The sequence below is a fragment of the Musa acuminata genome, chromosome BXJ1-2 (assembly GCF_036884655.1).
Source record: "Musa acuminata AAA Group cultivar baxijiao chromosome BXJ1-2, Cavendish_Baxijiao_AAA, whole genome shotgun sequence".
Taxonomy (NCBI): Eukaryota; Viridiplantae; Streptophyta; class Magnoliopsida; order Zingiberales; family Musaceae; genus Musa; species Musa acuminata.
In genome coordinates, this window is record NC_088328.1 from 19,235,863 (window position 1) to 19,256,048 (window position 20,186).

General features: G+C 36.7%; 3 protein-coding genes across 4 annotated transcripts; 2 read left to right on the forward strand and 1 right to left on the reverse strand.

The window, feature by feature from the left end:
• The first annotated feature begins 16 nt into the window (after positions 1–16).
• On the forward strand, positions 17–2,795 carry LOC135596933 (GTP-binding protein SAR1A-like). The gene is made up of 3 exons (XM_065089229.1): positions 17–424; positions 542–673; positions 2,370–2,795. The coding sequence occupies exons 1-3, from the start codon at positions 296–298 to the stop codon at positions 2,688–2,690; spliced, it is 582 nt and encodes a 193-aa protein (XP_064945301.1). The 5' UTR covers positions 17–295; the 3' UTR covers positions 2,691–2,795.
• A 1,955-nt stretch (positions 2,796–4,750) lies between these two features.
• LOC135596926 (protein disulfide isomerase-like 2-2) lies at positions 4,751–9,918 on the forward strand. Its single transcript, XM_065089216.1, has 11 exons — positions 4,751–4,995; positions 5,656–5,740; positions 5,974–6,071; positions 6,200–6,255; positions 6,464–6,581; positions 6,683–6,710; positions 6,813–6,904; positions 8,294–8,450; positions 8,531–8,655; positions 9,409–9,508; positions 9,614–9,918. The coding sequence occupies exons 1-11, from the start codon at positions 4,835–4,837 to the stop codon at positions 9,680–9,682; spliced, it is 1,089 nt and encodes a 362-aa protein (XP_064945288.1). The 5' UTR covers positions 4,751–4,834; the 3' UTR covers positions 9,683–9,918.
• Positions 9,919–11,656: 1,738 nt separating this feature from the next.
• On the reverse strand, positions 11,657–19,530 carry LOC135596922 (uncharacterized). Of its 2 annotated transcripts, none has more exons than XM_065089206.1 (13): positions 19,235–19,530; positions 18,990–19,127; positions 18,486–18,567; positions 18,172–18,248; positions 16,794–16,900; positions 15,739–15,871; positions 15,324–15,440; positions 15,106–15,197; positions 14,763–14,829; positions 14,562–14,640; positions 14,383–14,474; positions 13,176–13,319; positions 11,657–11,922 (listed from the first exon to the last, which is right to left on the reverse strand). In XM_065089206.1, the coding sequence occupies exons 1-13, from the start codon at positions 19,463–19,465 to the stop codon at positions 11,782–11,784; spliced, it is 1,500 nt and encodes a 499-aa protein (XP_064945278.1). In that variant the 5' UTR covers positions 19,466–19,530; the 3' UTR covers positions 11,657–11,781. The 2 variants fall into 2 exon arrangements, with proteins under 2 accessions (XP_064945278.1, XP_064945270.1); XM_065089198.1 differs by having other exon boundaries at positions 15,106–15,221.
• Between the last annotated feature and the right edge of the window lie 656 nt (positions 19,531–20,186).

The following is a 20,186-nucleotide window of genomic DNA, read 5'->3' on the forward strand; positions in this document are numbered from 1 at the left end:
GTAATGTGCGGTCTGTGCCTCCGCACGGATTTGCGATAGTGGCAGCGCGGAATGGCCACGTAAGCCTCCACCCGAACCATTTGCCTGCGACTCGTCCCCATATCTGGGTTCCATTCCTTTGCTGCTCCCCTCCCATCGCCGAGATTTTTGTTTGATTTCCGGCGTTTTGGTTGGTGACTTCGGCTCAGAACCCATTCCGACTGCCGGATCCGTTCTCTTCCGGCCGGAATCCGGCGAGATCTCGCGGCGATCCGATAGATCCGGTCGCGTTCGGGGCGGATCCACTCCGGCGGCGATGTTCCTCGTAGATTGGTTCTACGGCGTCCTGGCCTCGCTGGGCCTGTGGCAGAAGGAGGCCAAGATCCTGTTCCTGGGGCTCGATAATGCTGGAAAGACGACGCTGCTGCATATGCTCAAGGACGAGGTTTCACATTTGATGGGTTCCTTCTGGAGCTTTCCAATTTGATTTTTGTGGGTCCATATTCTGTGATTTCGGAATTTAAGGAGATGTTGGTTGGATTTTTTTTCTTCTCGAATGCAGAGATTGGTTCAGCACCAGCCGACGCAGTACCCAACGTCGGAGGAGCTGAGTATTGGGAAGATCAAGTTCAAGGCCTTCGATCTGGGAGGCCATCAGATCGCACGACGTGTCTGGAAGGATTACTATGCGAAGGTCTAAATCTCATCGTCTAAACTTTACCTTTCATTATGCAAGTGGGAAAGAAAATAATCTGTTATCACTAGGTATTGTCTTCCTTGGACCTGTTTCAGGTATTCTACTTCATTAGATTAGAGTTGTTTTCCACCGAGTGCTGCTGAAAGAAAAATACCTTCAACTAGAACAGGGATTTATTGCTACTGTTATTAATTTTGCCTTCTTGTATGATATCTTATCCATAGGAACCTCTATTAGAAGTTTTTGTTCTTAGGTTTTGCATATGACATCTTCTATATCAGATATCTAAATCCATGTAGGTATTAATCCATGGTCGTCAAACACGAATCAGTTGGACTGGTATGTATAGGTTGGTACATACCAATCCGACCAAGTATCAATATAGAAAAGTATAGTGGAATACCAGTACAATACCATCATTTTGATTTATTATTATTTTATTCGATGACATCTGATAATACAGGTTGTATACCATCAAATAAGCCACCAAAATTAATATCGAATTGGAAAATCCTTATGAAGTTGTCGCCCAAGCACATCCTTGTCTTGTTCGATACATATGCTGTGCGACAATCTGCTTTAAATGGTGCAACATGGTTGTTAGCCTGGGGTTGGAGATTCAGAATCCATTGGAGATTAATGAGTTGTTCTTCCATATCCTTTTGCGAGTCCAGCAGAATATGTGCTCTTGTCACTTCTGCATGTGTGCTATTGGATGATTATATTTCATTGTTAGGATGGTAGTAAGAGAAGATAGAGACTGTTAATAATTAACTTGTTAAATTTTTGGTTACTATTGGATGTATTTGAGGCTGGAGCTCTATACTTCTTCGGAAGAATAAAAATAGTGAGGAGCAATTAATGGATCTAGCCATCAAGGCCTGTAGAGGTCCTTACTCTCATGGTCCATGGTTTTCAAGCCTAAATAACATGCTAAAATATTGGCCAAAAATTGGCTGGCCCTTCAATTGAATTGAGACCGAACTCACCTGGAAGTCCTTTTAAGCGAAATGTATCCCATCCTTGGTTTACAGTGAACATGATCAGGTGGTTTGAGGGCAATTTTTGGAAGGCAAAACTAAAAGGTGCAAGCTTGACTACTAGTATGTGATCTAATGAGCTTTTATGGTCTGGAAGATTCCTCAAGTTGGTACTACATGAAACTAAAAATATCCTCCCAAGTTTTCACAAGACTAAAACAGTAGATGCCTTATTTAGATTCTGAAATTTTTGTTTGGTTGCTATATGGGGAAGTTTCCAAACCTGGTGAATCAGTGGACCACATGACGAAGTCTTTGAGCCCTTTTAATTTCACTTGTGTCTTTTTGGCTTCTAATTAGGATTTTTATTTTACTTTTTAACTTTTGATTTATATGTCGTAGGATCAATAATCTGTTCCATATCTTGTTTGACATTTGATCATATCTCTTCAAACATTCATGGATGTTGCACCTGTCTTGTTTGCCCTTGATAGAATAGTCTTGAGGGCAACTAGGTATCTTTAGCGGGACTGAGTTGTTGAATGTTAAAAAAAATTATGACTTACAAAGAGACAATCACTCTTATGATTATGAATACGGATGACTTTTTCGTAGTTAGATGAATGTAGAAATTTTGCCGGTGCTTAGAATTGTGTTTCCTTTTCTTTTGTGCTTTAATGTGTTCCAAATGGATTGCCATCTTTTCTGAACAGGTGGATGCAGTGGTGTATTTAGTAGATGCATTCGACAAGGAGAGGTTTGCAGAGTCAAAGAAGGAGCTCGATGCTCTTCTCTCTGATGACGCCTTGGCAAACGTTCCGTTCCTCATTCTGGGTAACAAGATCGACATCCCATATGCTGCATCTGAAGACGAGCTGCGCTACCATCTTGGCCTGAGCAACTTCACTACCGGTAAGGGTAAGGTGAACCTTGTTGATTCCAACGTCCGCCCTCTCGAGGTTTTCATGTGCAGCATTGTTCGTAAGATGGGCTATGGTGATGGCTTCAAGTGGCTCTCCCAATACATAAAGTAGGATTCTGCCTTTACCACAGATGTCTCAGATACAGAAACTAAAGGTTTGACTTGCTGTGATTCTTCTTTGGATATCTCTCTTTTATAGTGGATTTTAGACACTTAATTCAGTGGATCATGGAGAAGGCGAAAGTGGCATGTGATGTCAAAACCATGATGGATCTGGATTGTGGTTTGAGCCTTTTGCATACTTTGAGGTCACATTCCTTTCTCAAAGCTAACCTATCATGAACATCTCTGCTTGGGTTTAGTTTTCTTTTGATTTTTTTCTAATATTATATTTATCTCCAGTTTTGACCCACTTTATATGGCTTTTGAGTTTTGATTTATATAAGGGGGTGTCCTTAGTTGTTAACCAAAGTAGTGGGAGAGAAGCAATGAGAAAAAAAAATACAATACAATCGTCGAAACATTGAGAATAATTTGATGTTTTTTAATTTCAATTTTTAGCATAATTTAAAAAATTACCTAATTTGGAAGAAAAGTTTTTTTGTTGCGACCTCATGTAGGAAATGAAAATGAAAATATTTAGATGAAAATTTGCGATATTTAGTTTTGACCATCAAACAAATATTATTAGAAATGATAATAAAAAAACGTGACAACATAAGTGTAGCTTTTTTTTTTTTGAATTACTGAGTAAACATAAACATCTGACTATTACCTTTCCTTGAATTTGGTTGTTTCGAATTTTAGATGCTCTTGCTTTAATATTTAGTTTCTCGTTCCTAAATAATATCAAATAAAGGGTTCTTTCTTTATTTTTTATATGTCATAATAATTTTTTCCTATTTCTGACCCTTTTTTATTGAATTTTATATGTTATTGATTTAATTAAAATTATATACAATTTAGATGCTCTTGATTTAATTTTCAGTTTCTCATACCTAAATAATACTTCTCGAAGGGTTCTTTCTTTATTTGTTCAAATTTCTTAATAAACGTTTTTTGTATGCGACCCTTTTTTTTGTTTTGTTTAAATTTTAGATACTTTTATATGCTCTTGATTTAATTTTCAGTTCATTTTACCTGAATAATATTTCTTAAACATTTTTTCTTAATAATATTTTTTGTATCTGACCCATTTTCTTTGTTCTATTTAAAATTTAGATTTATTGATTTTATTAATTATATATAATTTGGATTTTTTTGGCAAATATTCATATTTTCGGTATTTCTCAATCTATATTCCCATTTTACATTTTCCTAAACACTATCCTAAACTGTCTCTTATAAATATTTTCACCTGTCATAATATTCTCACACGTTATAGTATTTTAGTCATTACAATAAAAATATTATAAATGAACTAAATAAATCACTAACACATTAGAAACCATTTGATAATTGATATATCGATTCAAACAGGTATTAACATTACTGAAATATAAATAAAAAATTAGTTTGTTATAGTATCTTTATCACAACAACAAAAACATTACAAAATGTACTCGAAAAATTCAAATGAACGTCAAACCTCAATCGAATCAATTTTAGTCTAAAAATATGATGTCATAATAGTCCACGAGTGAAGTCACTTATGATAATTTTTTAATGACATTTATAATATTTTTAGTATCTTAGTAAAAATGCGGTAGATGCAGTTGAAAAATACTATAAACGAGCTAAATTAAACACTCTAGCAATCTAAAATTGGTAAAAAAAAGAAAAGGGTGAAAAAAATCGATGAAAACATTTTTAAAATTAAGGATATTATTGAAGGAAAAAAAAAAGAGGGATACGGATTGGAAAATGTTTAAAATAAATACTTTCTAGGAAAATCGTTAAAAATTATGCTCTTCATATAAATTTTCCTCGTCCCTAACTAATTTCTTTCCCCTCTTGTTTAGTATTTTTCTTTTTAGAAATCATTTTCGATTTGGGTCTCACTTTTACATTTATTTAATAGGTTCGGATCGGATCGGATCGTACGGTCATTTCGGGGTTCGGTGACGAGTCTCAAATCTTTGCGGCCGTTGGATCTACGAGCCAGTCGTATCACGTGGTGAAGACTTGGATCTGCACCAAGCACTCGCGGCCTCGCTCCATTATAATTGGCATTACTAGGAAGCGCGGAGAGAAGAATCGTCTGCCTCCCCTACTTGATTCAGAGAACAGAAGCGAGAGAGAGAGAGAGAGAGAGAGATGGAACGATCTCAGATCTGGTTCGCTCTCGGAACCGTAATTCTAGCTCTGCTCTTCGCCTGCGCCCTTGCCGACGACGACGTCTTCGTCCTCACCGAGGCCAACTTCGAGAAGGAGGTCGGCCAGGATCGCGGCGCCCTAGTCGAGTTTTACGCCCCTTGGTAATTCCTGAACCTACGTCTCTCTCCCCGAACCCTGTTAATTCTCGATTCTTCTCTGTTACTTCCGGATCGGTGAATCTGGTGGAGTTTTTGCGGTCTTCCAATTCATTCGGCAGAGTCCTTCGGTCAGATCGGACTCTAATGCATGGATCTTGTGGTTTGTGTGTTGGATGAGGGGGCGTTGGCTCGATCTCGATGGAGCACACGATTAGTTTCCTTTTCTGCCTTTTCATCTAACGAATTGCTTTGCTTAGTTTCTTCACTAAATGTTGTCTTAATAAGAAGTGTACTGTTGTTTCCATCTGATTGGTGGTCCCGATGATGTCGAAGGCATTTTGCAATTGGATGCCTCAATATCTTGAAGGTCGGAGAAACGTTGATATTGGATCAGTTGAATGTGTCCTACATTTGTTTTAGTTGAAACAAATCTGTTTGATTCTTGTTTGGTGCGGAACTTGAATTGGAACAGTTGGTTTCTTCCTCTGTGATCATTGAGGTTTCTTCTGGGTGTTGGAACAGTGAGCTTCATTACGATGGTGAGAAGTCTTGAGTGACAGTTCCATTGAGGAACTACAGTATAATAAACAAAGATTCAATCTATGTTTTTTCCTTTCCGATTATGTAATTCTAGTCTTTGCTTAAAATTGCTCTTGGTTGCAGGTGTGGACATTGCAAGAAGCTTGCTCCTGAATATGAAAAGCTGGGCTCAAGCTTTAAGAAGGCTAAATCTGTTTTGATTGGGAAGGTTAGGCTTATTCTTATTATCTTAGTTTTACTAAATGATTTATACTTGAGGTTCCATTTTCTTTTCTCCTGCATTTGTTCATTGTTCTGTATGTAGCATGCGGTCTATCATTCTGCTATGTAATAATTATAATAAATAAAATGCTTGATAAGATTGACAGGGCTTCTTATACTGTCCTAGCAACTGCTGACTATGCATTGGCTCTGATTTTAGTGCTCACTTGTCCTATTTAGGTGGACTGTGATGAACACAAGGGCTTATGCAGCAAGTATGGAGTTTCAGGTTATCCAACAATTCAGTGGTTTCCCAAAGGTTCCTTAGAACCAAAAAGGTCAGTATAATTATCTTAGGAGCACATTACTCAATTAACCACTCGGTATTAGCTTCAAAATTTTTGTTTTTTGTGGAATAGTCTTTTTCTTGTGATAGGATATAAACTAATTACTAATAATTATGTAGATATGAAGGCCCACGAACTGCAGAATCACTTGCTGAATTTGTGAATACTGAAGGAGGTACAACTTTGTTTTGATATGCTATTAGTGCTTGTAATCTAGAATGTAGAATTTTTGCACAGATTGTCACTGTCAGAGATGTAATGCAGTTTTGGTTAGGTTTGATACTTGTTGACTTTTGCATGTATCATCAATTTCAATGATCATTTCTTATCTTCTTCTGTCATATGAATTGACTTTTGAGTCATTTGTGGACTTACTATTGCAGGAACAAATGTGAAGCTGGCATCTATCCCTTCCAATGTAGTAGTTCTAACCTCTGAGACATTTGACCAGATCGTCCTTGATGAAACTAAAGATGTCCTTGTGGAATTCTATGCACCATGGTTGGTTTACATTCTCAGTGCTCTTCGTCAATGATAAATGGCACGAGTTACATTGTCTTATCCATTATTAGATTAACTGATTATTCTTAACATGTCAACAGGTGTGGACACTGCAAGCATCTTGCCCCTGTGAGTATATTATCGAATGGAAATTCCTAGTACAGATGACTTGAAGCCAAATTTCATCATATATTTGATCATTTGGATCTGATCTGTTTTATTTTAATGCAGACTTATGAGAAGGTAGGCTCTGCATACAAATTGGAAGAGGATGTTATAATTGCTAACTTGGATGCTGATAAACACAAGGATTTAGCAGAAAAGTAAGTTTAATCATGCAATTATAACATTGAATAACCAGTTAAATCCTCTATGATTTTCCATTCTAAAATTGTTTCTTTATGTTAAATCTGCTTAGAATTGTTGAACCACCATAAATGGTGCATTAGTGGAGGTCTTGTACATTGGGCTTGTCCCTTTATTTCCTTTGAGACCTTGCTGACCAGGGATGAATCATGGTAATTGCCCTTAAGGGGATCAGACTCCTTTTGCCTCTGAGCCAAAAGAGCTGAAGGAAAAACCATCCATGCATATATGATCGTACTTAATGCGAACAGCTCAGTTGACTTGATGGACTTGCTTTATTTCCCCTGTTCTACATTTTTTTTCATGTCCCTTTGAGTAATTTCTCTTTCCAGCATATCTATCGTGTGGAATCCTATGCTAAATTTCATTATTGCTTGTGGTCCTTGGCTTTTGCTTCAACAACTAAACCATCTTACCCAGAATTCCACAATGACATTTTTTTTTGGTCAGGCTTTGTGGATTATGTTCACTGCATTTTGTTGTGCTATCAAACCAACTTGGATTCAACTTGTTTCACTAGTCTAGGATTTCAGTGTTCTTTATTCACTGGAAAGTTCTCTTACAATCTCTTGGAGTTTTGTATCATGTCATCGGACTACTGATATTTTCATGGTCAAGAATTGATCCAAGGCTGTAGTTGTAATTTTGCTGCATGTTCCTTTTGATCTTTTGAAGTCTGCTAATGTCTCTTGTTTGTGTTGATTAATGTGATAGTATATGATAAGTTTAATTAAAAACACTGAATTTGTAGGTTTTTAGATTTGGTATTGTTGGAGGTGCTTTAACTTTTCATGAACCATTTTAACATAATATCATAGTTTTATGCCTTCAATATGTCCAACACAATGAGATGATTTTCTGCTAATTCTTATTTATTTCTTCTGGTACTTCTGTATTTTGATGTGAGTTTTCCTAGTTGGAAATTTGAGAAAAAATGACATAAATATATAATTACTAGCAACCTTATCCCAGTCACATTACATCAACAATGTTTTGGCGTATAAAATGCTTCTGAGTATTGAAATGAAACTATGTGCACTCTGAAGTATGAATGATATACTATATATATTATATTCTAAAAAGTTTGTGATGAATTTGTTGACTAATATTACTTCGATTCTTATGATGTATATATTTTTTTATTCTGTATTCGTTGTCAAATTAAGATGTAGGGTGTTTTGCCATATGATATTTCAACTACTATGATATTGTGTTGTCTTTGTTTTTTAAATCTGATACAATTAGTGGTTTTCTGAGTGATTCCAAATGAAATGTCCACCACGTAAAATGGACATTAATTAGGCATCTCTGGTCTCATGTGCACCAGTACACCTGTTGTTTTTCAGGTACGGAGTAAGTGGTTATCCTACACTGAAGTTTTTCCCCAAGGGCAACAAAGGTGGTGAAGACTATGACGGTGATCGCGACTTAGATGACTTTGTTAAATTTCTTAATGAGAAGTGTGGCACCAGTCGGGATGCGAATGGCCAACTTACTTCACAGGTTATGGGTGATAGATCATAACGGTATTTACGAATTAGGTTAGTTGCTTCTTTCTAACAAATGGAGTTTAATTAATGTAGGCTGGCATTGTAGCAAGCTTAGATGCTTTAGTGAAGGAATTTGTGAGTGCCTCTGATGATGAACGGAAGACAATCCTGTCTCGGATGGAAGAGGAGGTTGAAAAACTTACAGGTTCTTCTGCAAGGTAATGTCTTTTTTCTAGTGTTTTAACTCTAGCAGTACTGCTGATTGTGACTGAGAAAATATGGTGTTAGCCGGTTTGCTTTCTCTTACTGCCCTGATGTCAGTATGTCACTTTCGGTTACTTGTTTCTCTCCTATGACCAATATACTTACAGTGTATGATTCGGATTGGCAAGAAATGACTTGTACCTTTTTTTCTTATAATCTGTTGAAATGGAAAAACAGACCCTCCTGATTTCCTGGGTTCATGGTTCAGGGTCTTGTTACTTATGATTTCTCTTTATTAAGTCTATTCTAATAGTATTTAGTGACCAATAACTTTGGAAAGCTGACCTTTTCAACAGCTGTTCACTGTATCTCCTACTTCTTTCAGACTACTTGCCATTATTATGTTACTGGTGTGTCTTTCGTACACTATCCACTTGGATACATTGCCAACTCGGCCAAAACTTTCTAGAGTTGTTGCAGTAGTTTTGCTCATTGCATCACCAACCATTCTGTCACAAACTCTTTTCATTTGCTTTTGTAAACATTCTGTAATGTTGCACATATCAACAATTTGTTCACATATAATTGCTGTATTTGGCATCATATACATTCCACTGCTCCACATCCTCCAGACCTAATAGAAAACAAGTAAAACACATGTACATAACAAAACCGAAATGCAACCAGAACAAATATAAATATGCTATTTGCCAACTTGTGACACTTCTGTTGTGCAATTACATGTGTTTTTGGTCCTGAAAATTCAGGTATGGCAAGACATACTTGAAGGCTGCGAAAAGCTGCATTGAGAAAGGTGCCAACTATGCTACTAAGGAAATGGAGCGGCTGCAACGCATGTTGGCTAAGGTGAGGGGAAAAGGAAAAAAAATAAAGGATTTGTCTTTGTTTTTAACATCTATTCACTTGAAATGCTAACATGGAAAAACTTTGTCTGGTTTGTGTGTTTAACAGTCAATTAGTGCTTCCAAGGCAGATGAGTTCATCATCAAGAAGAACATCCTGTCCACTTTCTCAGCCTAATCTAAGATTTTGCTCTCAAAACATTTCCGAGAGGAATACTTACAGCCGAGAAGTGGGTCCCACATGTTAGAGATTCCACTTCGAAATTAACTCATCCCTTAACTTAGGATTGGATATTTTTATTGTGATATTTACAATCAAACTGATGTTATCATTTATGATTATATGGTTGAACTATAGTCAAAAGGGTCTGTCACTGAGACAACAAAAAGAATAAAGATTGCTGGTTGGTAGCATGCTTTGAACTTTGATTCACTGTATGATAAATAAATAAAAAATGCAGGATCATATATGAATTAGTCGGATTTCAGTCCCAAGATAGAGAGGGCAACCAAGTCCTATTAATTAATGCAGGAACAATGAGAAAGAGATCTGCTGATCCACGTCTTGTTTCATCCTCGCTCTTGCTCTTGCGCTCCAAAGAGCGTAGATAATTGCCTTGATATCTTTTATTGGAAAAACAAAAAGATGAGGGCTATTGGTTGACGTTGGAGATGGATCTACTAAACTTAGGTACTCATTTCTCATCTCTACACTCCATTCTCTTTTGTGCAGTACCCCCAACTATTTATCATGATTCAACTCTCTTGCCATGAGTTCGCAATCAACACAAGCGAGAATCTTAATCTAATCAATGTGTTGGGTCAATTGAGACTCGGCATGTAGAATCCAATAAGTTAACAGTCGGATCTATCATGTCAACATGAGTTGAGGGGAGTGTTTTTTTGAAAATATTTCTTCAACTACTCACTCTATAAATATGTCAGCATGAGTTCAGGGAAATATTTTTTGAAAGTATTTCTTCAAAATTCCCGTCCTTCCTACACAAATTGACCGCAAAAGAAAAAGACACTGACGCTAATTTTGTCTTCTGACATATTACCGTTAACCACAGTCTCTCTCTCTCTCTCTCTCTCTCTCTCTCTCTCTCTCACACACACACACACATATATATATACACGTGTCTCTCCTCTCTCCAAATTCTCGAGAACTCAGACAACATGAGCCCTCGCGGAGTGCAAGGCGCTCCTCCTCTCTCTCCTTCGTTGTTCCTCTCAATCTCCAGCTCGGGCGTCGCCCTCTCTCCCCACTTCCGCCGTCGCCACCTTCGCCAGCGGGCACTCACACCAACCGCATGAGTCGCTGCACATCACAACAGTGGAGAACCACCAGGGCGCTTGACACGACCGACGGTGGGGCTCCAGATGCGGTGGACATGAGGGCGACAGAGCTCATCACGAGGTTCTATGAGCAGATGAGGGAGTCGTTCGATCGTAGCAGCTAGACAACTACACAAGTCGCAATCTGGTTCTACTTCTGACCTGACCGAAGCTTAGTTACGTGATTCCTTAATGGATTTGAGACATCTCTTACTCTGGTTTCTAAATAGATTGACTATATAATTACAAAGTATTACTTAGACAAGCTGAGATTGATGTAGATTGCTAGTAGTAATTCTATCTTAACTGATACGAAGAATCTTATATCTACTCTTTCCTCAAAGTTGTACTGTCTTCCTCAACATGGGCACACATGTTCACGAGGTGGGATACTTGTCGATCCAAAAAAATATCTCGAAATAAATGTGCGACTTAGCTCTTGATTTTCCTACTCCTCAACCGATCGTTACTAGATTTTTCATGATCTAAATTCAACCAATGTCAATAACCAATCAACAATATGGTTACATCATTCACAACCAAAACCAACTTACATGATCCAATATTGATGATCAGACCGATGATATTTATTGGTCCGACCGCTATTTGATTCCTGTACCATATCAAGGTTTTTTAGGACAACCTTTAAACAGAAGGATACATCCAACTAGGTTTTAACATATAACTGCATATCCTAATCAAGGTGAAGTTGAAGAGTAAGTCAATTTTCCAAAGGTGCACAGAAAACAAAAAACAAAAGTTGTTTATGACAAGGAAGACAAATTAGAGCTAAAGGATCATTACATAATATATGTGGAACAAAAGACTTGAGATATCATACAACAAAAGAACTGAAAGATGTGTCTTTCACAATGTATGGTGTTGCTTGAATGGAAAAAGTATTATTTGCAGATGGACTACAACTTACAGAAGCAAAGCTTACAGCTTGATGTATATACCTTTCATGTGTAGGAAGCCAGCAGCAAGGCACCAAAACAAGATCTCCAGTAGAACAAATGCCAAAGTGCCCCATCTCTTGGAGTGGAAGATGGCCTGGAGTATTGACTCTGTGGCATTCACCTGCAAGGGATTTGATCTCTTATGCAATGTCAATAATAAAGCACAAGGATGGTTTTGAAGTACATCAACAGAAGACAAATCAAGCTACATGAAGCAAAATTTCTCAGAAGAAACATGGATTTTGCCGAGGTACAAATGTGGAAATCTTATGATATCGCCCTTGATCTATATGATAATGCAGATGCAGATGCCTCCAGAAGATGACGCAGACGACAAAAGGAAGACAAGAGGGCAGATAACAGGTATAAAGGTTATCGAGCATCTCTTCTATATGGTGACTCGTATGTGCATCATAAATGTGTGACATTATCAGTTAACAGTTCAAGTAACTCTGTAATAAAAAAGACGGTCATTCAATAGAAGAAATCTTGAAGATGACCATAGAGAGGCCCTGAAAATAAATTAAACTGAATTCCAAATACGATACATCTCCTTCGCATTGGAAAGCAGAGTGCCACCCAATGGCCACACTCTCACACAGTACTTAACAGATAATCCTCGCAAAGAATGGGCCTAATGTGGTTAAAAGTTAAACAAAGTGCAAAAGGACTGGAAGGAGTAGTCATTGTTTCTGTTTAGAACAATCCATAAGAAAGCAATAGTACATAGTTGGCAACTGTAATTTTGCTATTTCAGTAGATAAGGCATCCTCAGCATCGAAACATCATTGAATGTCAAAAAGTTGTCAGATAGCCAAATGATCATAAGATACAGTAAGATTTACGATGATCAAATATGAGGCCCAAAAAGAAGCATGAGTGAGGACCAAAAACATATATATAGAGGCATAAGTCACCCTTTACTGGGACTTCTGTAACACCAAAATCATCGGTAGGTAGAAGACTTCAAATGCTGAAACTAAACCAAAAAAGAGAAATGTTTACAAGTGCTTAACCAAACAATACAAAATAGGTTACTGAGACCACATAGAAATGTTCCTTTCTTTTCTTTAATCCTGACCAATTTTGGATCAATATGCCAAAATTCTTCAGCAAAATCACCTTGACCACCAAAATTAAAACTCCACAAAGCCAATCAAACTGGGTTTTATACTTTGACAGGACAATAAATAAGCACTATATATAAGTGTGAATAAGAGAAGGAACCCATTAATTTCTTAGGAGGAGACAAGATGACAAACAAATTGTCCCTCTTTTAGTAACAGTGTAATTGTCACAGTGTATGGAGGCTAACATAAAAAAAAGCATTTGTTTTGTCCACCAGCACCTAAAAGGAAAAAGAGCAAGATATACCAGGTTGTTTTGTGGTGAACGCCAATAAAATCCTTGAATAAATGCTGGGAATAGCTCAGAAGCAGCTAAAATATAAACAATTAGTGCATTCATTCCCATCCACTGGAACAAAATAAAAGTCATTTTTAACTGATTTACATCGACCTGCATAAACCACAAGAACAGCATTTGATAAGAAACAAACTAAAGCCATGAAACAATACATTACACTTAATCAATTACATCAAACCATACTAATACAAGAGCCATGGAAGAATCACTGAGAGCAAACCCAATCGTCAGAAATTTCATTATGAATAAATCCTCTGATGAACAAATTATGAGCTGCGAGCATCACGTGAGGCTCACAGGGAGTTCACCTCTCCGTATTTTTTGGCCTTCCAGCATTGACCATGCCATGAAAACTCAAATAGAACATCATCGACATCACCTTGTTGGAAAGCACCCACCATCAACGAGGATGGACATTTTTTTCTGGTAGCTTTTAGTCACATGAATCTAGCTGAAGGGGCATTTTGTCGAAAATGACAAATGTTGCGTGGCATGTTAACTTAGAAGCCATCAAGGGGAAGGATAGAAATAAGCATTATATCAGACTTTTTTATAGCAGTGGAATAAGTAGGGGTTAAAAAATCCTAAATCTAACTAAAATCTGCAACATAATGGTTTGGTCACATTTATCAGCTTTTACACTATATTCAGAGAAGAGGACATCAATACCAAAAACTAAAATATTAAGAAGACGTTGCTACATAAGCTTTTAGGTTTAAGTTATTATTGCCTCTGACACAAGGTTGATTGAATGAGTAGACCTGGAATGAAAATTGGAAAAGAAAAATTAAATTTCAATCACATTGAAGTTGTTTGTCAATATACATTGGGGTTACTCCTTGTATTGGTTGATAAGAAACAAGCAGTAGATTTGTTTTTGCCTTTTGGTGAATCTTCTCTATTGCTCAATAGATATTTCAATACCCAACATGGATAAGTTTGATGTCTTTGGAGAAGAATAGATAAAGCAAAAGTAGCATCCTGCCATGAATACAACTGCCTATACATATTTGTCTATGGAATGTGTATTAACATATTATAAGGATAAACTAAGCATCAACACAACATCTCCCAGTTACATGAATACAAATGCCTGAAATTTTCAATAAATGAATACCACAAACTCACAAAAGAGCAGAGAAGAAAATGAACTTACAATGTAATATATTAGAATAAATAGAAAGCCCGAAGCTCCTGCGGTAAGAAACATGTAGCTCAATGTGTACAATGGCTTGCTAAAAGGCATACCTGAGAGAAATGAAATTTTTTTGCAATAAGTAGAAGAAATTAGATGTCCTGTGAAAACAATTTTAATGATTGAGAAGCTTACGATACCTGATAGTTGCACAACAAATGCACAGAGCACAAGTATCAATGAGGTGATGGACCACAGCAGAATTCTTTGAGCATGACTCTACAGAAAAAAAGCCCAAAACAGACAACAGAATCTAGTAATATCATTTCAAATCCGACATAATAATTTCTCCAAACAAACATTTTCATAGACTCAATAAGACAGCAGCAAGTAGATCGTACCTTAAAATGCACAATTAGGTGCCCAAAATGCAATCCAGCAAAGCATGTTACAGCAGCCATCAATGAACTGAGCATCCACAGGAACAAACAAAAGACCAGAAATTAATTCTCATATCAGAAAGTATTAAATAAAACCACACTCATCATTACTAGCATGGACAACAATTAAATATAAGTTACCAGAAAATGGCTCAGGAAATGCAGTGAATGCAAGATGGACAATGAGCTAACTGTTGTTTTCCCCATGATATGTTTAGCAAGAATCTAGTTTCTTGAACTTGTTACTTCTATCTTAAGGTAGTATGACTTGGTAAAAGACTCGTCTGTCTATAACTTAACTGACCTTAACAGACCCTCAGGATCAAATGGCGCGAGGCACCATGCGGGTGAGTTTGGTGGTAGTGGCCCATAATCTGGAGAATTAGCACTACACTCCTGCAAAATAAGGGCTTGAAAGTTCTGATCAAGACAAAACATGTTAATTGGCATATGATGAGTGCCAAAACATGAGTAATCTGAAAAAATCTACTACTTGAAGTTAAAGAAAAATTAGCTAAAAACCTTTGTCCTTTTATATACTGGATTATGATAAAGGTGTTGTTGACCAAGAAGAAGCCGATCTATTGAGCCAACAGCATTGCAAGGAGGGCTGAGACTACCCCTTACTCCGCATTGCACCTACAACAAGAAACATGAAAGATGAATAATAAACCTAAGTTAAGAGATGCTTCAGTAATTCTGATACCAACTAATAAACATATTTAATGCTTATAAAATGGATTCTAAGAATATGTTCATGACGGCCAATTGTTACGGTTTCCATTTTTCTATTTCTCAAAATATTCTTTTTCCTTTTGCATAAAATACAAATACCATTCGACTGAAGAGCCACGTCTAGTTCTTATATTCAAATATAGAGCACATGATCATTACATTACAAACAGCATATCAACGTGGCTAGTCATCCCAAACATACTGTTTCTATTTTGGTTCCATAATAGGAACTTGATAGGGTGGAATTGCTGCCTGGAGCTTCGAATTGCCAGTTTGGAACATAGAGACCCAGAAGCAAGCAAACGTACGTTGCAGATATTAGGATGGCAATTATCCTACAACCAAAAAATGGATCAATCAGTATCTACTTCAGTGAAATCTAAAAAAAAAGGTTAATTGACTTAATTTCATTGATAGAAAAATTATACTAATTACAAGTAAGCTCAATGCATCAAAGAAATTTTAATCCATTAAATTACACTTTGAATTATTACAAATAAAAAATTCTCATCTTTTAACTGACTGAATAAACCCTAGAGCACTAGATACAAAATATGATGTTTTTCAAGACCGCACATCTATGACAGAAGGAGCATGCTTAAGAATATAGATTAGGTTCGAATTTGAATCTTGATGTGTGCACAGTTTAGTCTCAAATTCAACTTTGAAACTGAGAGTCCATAGTCACAATATTTGAGAGCTGATTGACACCTAGTCAAGAATGTTGTCTCAACTCTCAAGTGCTTAAGAAGTTAAAGAAGTAGAAGGTCCATCAAAACGTTAAAGAATACTGAGATTTATAAAAGCACTTAAGTGGGTGCATGCATAGATGAAAAGCAGTTAGCAGATAGCAAGCACACGTACAGTTGTCATGATCCAAGGAATGTATCTGAATTAATTTGACATTTTGTATTACTAAATTTAACTACAGAGTTTCCAATAAATAAAATCACAGTCTACAATCTGTCTCCTAGTCTTGTAACCTTAACTCTCTATTCATACTCGGGCAATGACAGAACAGAAACTCAAACATTTATGTAAAAAAAAATCTTAGTTTGAATAGCTCAATCAGGATAGTTACTGCAGATCATTTACATACCAAAGATGCAGAGATAAGAATTACAGTTAAATAGAAAATCAAGAGAAAATACCAAATTAGTCTCCATTTTTTAAAGAAAAAATTAGTCTTCATTACTAAGCATTGAAGATTCCTCCAATATGAATGTTGAATCTCTAAAATAACTACAAATGACTGACCATTCCATGTAGTATTTCTTCACATAAGACATAGGAGAATCCACCAGTATACTGCTAACGAGCCAGACCTCAGACAATGCTGCTAAAAAATATCCAATTGATATCCTCTAAGAAACATAAAGACATAATCAGACAACCTTAAGTTAAAGCAGAAATAAAATACAACAGGAAATCAGAATGCCTACAGCTCTCTTATTTACTAGATAATGTTTAATCAGTTGTACCTTGTCAATATATTTAAAACTAAAAAAGAGCAACTCCAGAAACACTCCCAATTCACTAAAGCTAGATAAACATAAGTGAGTTGTTAGCATAATCTAAACGTTATTATCTAAAATTGATAATTTATCTTTATTGCTAATGCATAATTTTGTTATTAAGAAATAAATAATGGGAAAAGTTTCAATAACATGATGATCACCACATCAACACAAAGAAACTGCACTATTAGAATTTCTTTTTCTAAATAGTTAGTCATTGTTATGGAAATGGTGATGGAGCTAAATAGCTACATCAGATTATTTCTTAGTGTTGTGTAAATTGATAAATATATTCAAGTTTTATATAATCATAATTATGCATGTAATAACTGCCCACTAATCCAATCTCCTAGTGCTGCGTTTGAAGCCCTCAATAACACCATATCTATGTTACATATTTCTGCATGATATAATCACACAGGAAAGGAAATTCTCTACATTGAATCCCAAGTAGATTTCTGCATCGCACCTAAATCTTCCTTTCCAGTTTAACTAAAGAAAGGCATCAAGGTTAGTTCAGTTTTGAAATCATACAAGTTGAGTTATGGATTTTGTTAACAAATTATCTTTTATTCTCACAAATTAAAGGAAGGTTGAGGAAAGCAACTAAAGGAACAAGTTAGAACATCATAAGGAAAATTGGATATCACTCTTTTCATTTGATGAGATTATGACACACCAGAAAATATACTAACTAATAAGAAAAGAGGAATTGACGAACATAATATTGTGACCTACCACTACAACTCGGCTTAATCATTTTAGCCACTTTGACAGACTTGCACAAGTTACTGAACAAGTAGGTTTGTGTTTATCACATCAAATATGCATAATAAAGATTTTGTTGGCTAACTTCTCTGGGTGAGATTTATGGACATTATAAACAGTGAGCATGTGCATATTAGCATAATCGACCATGCACGTATGAACTGGTGAGATTCAATTCATATTCTGTGAAAACCAAAAAGATGCCACGAAAGTTGTCCAAAAGGTACAGAGGAGTATTCAGTTTCATCATAGACATTAGCTTAACATTAACACAAGTTAGCCTAGACTAATGATGCGATTTAACAGTATCAATTAGTTACAGCTGGTTAAGTCTCAATCACCAAGATTACCTGTAATATACCTAACCACCGTATTCGATCTATGTCAACTCCATACGTCAAATGATTACGGCCATGAAAGTATCCACCTAAAAGGAACAACACATGAACAAGAAGAAAGTCCAATTAACTAGTTCACAGTACATATAAAACTAAACTTAAAAGAGTCTTCAGAAGCTAACAAAGATGCTACCACTTGTGTGGACTATAAAAGGGAAGCAACACAGATAATACATTGTGTGCATGTAACCGGTCATGCCCAAGGGCAATAAAAAACGAATAGAAAAGTGCATGTAAAATCAGTCAGGCAAAAAAGCTAAGATAACCTTGCAGTACCAACCCCAAGAGGAAGAGATTAATCGTCCTCAATATAACCTTCTTCGTAGCAGCCATCTTGTTTGGAGTTTTCTGCAAAAACCCTAAGCCCTGGTCAGCAATATTCTTTCTAAACAAAAGATAGTAAGCTATGCTCTTTCGGCTATTTTGGCAAAATTTGCCAAAAGAGCGTAGGTGACAAGAGATAGTAACCAAAATTCTTTCCAAACAAAAGATAGTTAGCAAAAGATATTTAACGGATTATGTAACTGTTGATGGATAGGGGAAAATTAAACGCTTTCATGAGAAGAAACCTACTAAACACTTATCCCAGAGTTTCTTGTCAGATTAATGAATTGGATTTAATGCGACCCGGAAATACAAATCACGACGCCACCCAGAGACATGTCGAAGAAGGCAATTTAAGTAGGTAAAATGGAGAGGAAAGTAACTAGGTGACTCAAGATATGCGTAGCGAGGCCTTGTTACGAGCAAGGAAAGAATCGATGACACACCTTAAAGACCAAAGCCACTGATACGCCGACGCTGAAGAGGAAGAAGGGCATGACGAAGTCCGCGAGCGTGGCGCCGAACCAAGGCGCGTGATTGATCGACGGGAACGCCCCGCCGGCGTCATCCACAAGAATCATCAGCTGAAGAAAACATCATCAAACGGGGAGAATTCGAAAATTCTTCTGCCGCCCGCAAAAAAAGGATAAAACCAACCGAGGGTTTCAACACAAAGAGAGGATTCGCTCACCGCGACGGTGAGGCCGCGGAAGACGTCGAGCGAGGCGAGCCGCTGCTTGGGATCGGAAGGGGAGGCGGGGGGCTCCGGCGGAGCCGCACCGTCGGGGAGAGGCAGGAAGGGGTGGTGATCGGACGGCCATGGTCGGATCTGATCATCTTCAGCGACGGCTGCGGAGGGAGGAGATGGAGAAGGGAGGAGGGGAGCTCGTTCCTCTCCGTTGACTGGGACGACGGAGTCCATCGATTTGGGTTGGGGTCTGCCTCCTTCCCACTCGACGAAGGAAGAAGAACTATTTGGTAGGCAAAATTGCACATATCGTTATGATTAATCTCTACTGCAATTTGAATTTTAAATGGCATTTTTAATATAGTTTAAAAATATACATAATATTCATAAAAATATCAAAGAGATTTAAAAAAATATTTAAATATGTAAATTCATATTTAACTAATGCTAATTATAGTTAAGCAGAATCTAAGTGAAGAATTTTATTATTTCAAATATATATATATATATATATATATATATATATATATATATATTATACCAACATTTATAAGGACAGATATGCAATTTCAAAATTTTTAGAAGGATAGAAATATAAAAATTCCTTTTTAGTGTTAGTGGTATAAATTCGCCATCACTTAAATGAAGAATTGTTAATATTGGAACTATTAAATTGAATGATGTTAACTTCGACTTGACAAAGGGTAGCACAAAGAGAAATTTGTTGGAGTCCTAACGATATCCCATTTCTCGGCGTGCCGCTTGTGACCCTGTAGAAGGTCGAGGTCGAGGAGTGATCCTAAGTTAGTAATGTTCATGATGTATATAGCAAACAGGGACGCAGAAGAAGAGAGAGAAAGAAACGAGAGAAAAGCTGGAACAAGAAAACAGACTAAAATCTGAGAGCTTGAAACTGCTCAAATGCTCTCAAACAATAAAAGCCAATCAAGACTTG

What these genes read in the sequence shown, in the direction of transcription:
- LOC135596926 (XM_065089216.1), top strand. Translation starts at nt 4,835, where the DNA reads ATGGAACGATCTCAGATCTGGTTCGCTCTCGGAACCGTAATTCTAGCT. An exon ending in ATTTGTGAATACTGAAGGAG is followed by an intron (nt 6,256 to 6,463) that starts GTACAACTTTGT and finishes TTACTATTGCAG; the next exon opens with GAACAAATGTGAAGCTGGCA. An exon ending in ATGGCCAACTTACTTCACAG is followed by an intron (nt 8,451 to 8,530) that starts GTTATGGGTGAT and finishes TAATTAATGTAG; the next exon opens with GCTGGCATTGTAGCAAGCTT.
- LOC135596922 (XM_065089198.1), bottom strand. Translation starts at nt 19,465, where the DNA reads ATGGACTCCGTCGTCCCAGTCAACGGAGAGGAACGAGCTCCCCTCCTC. An exon ending in ATGGAACCAAAATAGAAACA is followed by an intron (nt 15,441 to 15,738) that starts GTATGTTTGGGA and finishes TTCTTGTTGTAG; the next exon opens with GTGCAATGCGGAGTAAGGGG. An exon ending in GATCCTGAGGGTCTGTTAAG is followed by an intron (nt 14,830 to 15,105) that starts GTCAGTTAAGTT and finishes GTGGATGCTCAG; the next exon opens with TTCATTGATGGCTGCTGTAA.
- LOC135596933 (XM_065089229.1), top strand. Translation starts at nt 296, where the DNA reads ATGTTCCTCGTAGATTGGTTCTACGGCGTCCTGGCCTCGCTGGGCCTG. An exon ending in TGCATATGCTCAAGGACGAG is followed by an intron (nt 425 to 541) that starts GTTTCACATTTG and finishes TCTCGAATGCAG; the next exon opens with AGATTGGTTCAGCACCAGCC. An exon ending in GGAAGGATTACTATGCGAAG is followed by an intron (nt 674 to 2,369) that starts GTCTAAATCTCA and finishes TTTTCTGAACAG; the next exon opens with GTGGATGCAGTGGTGTATTT.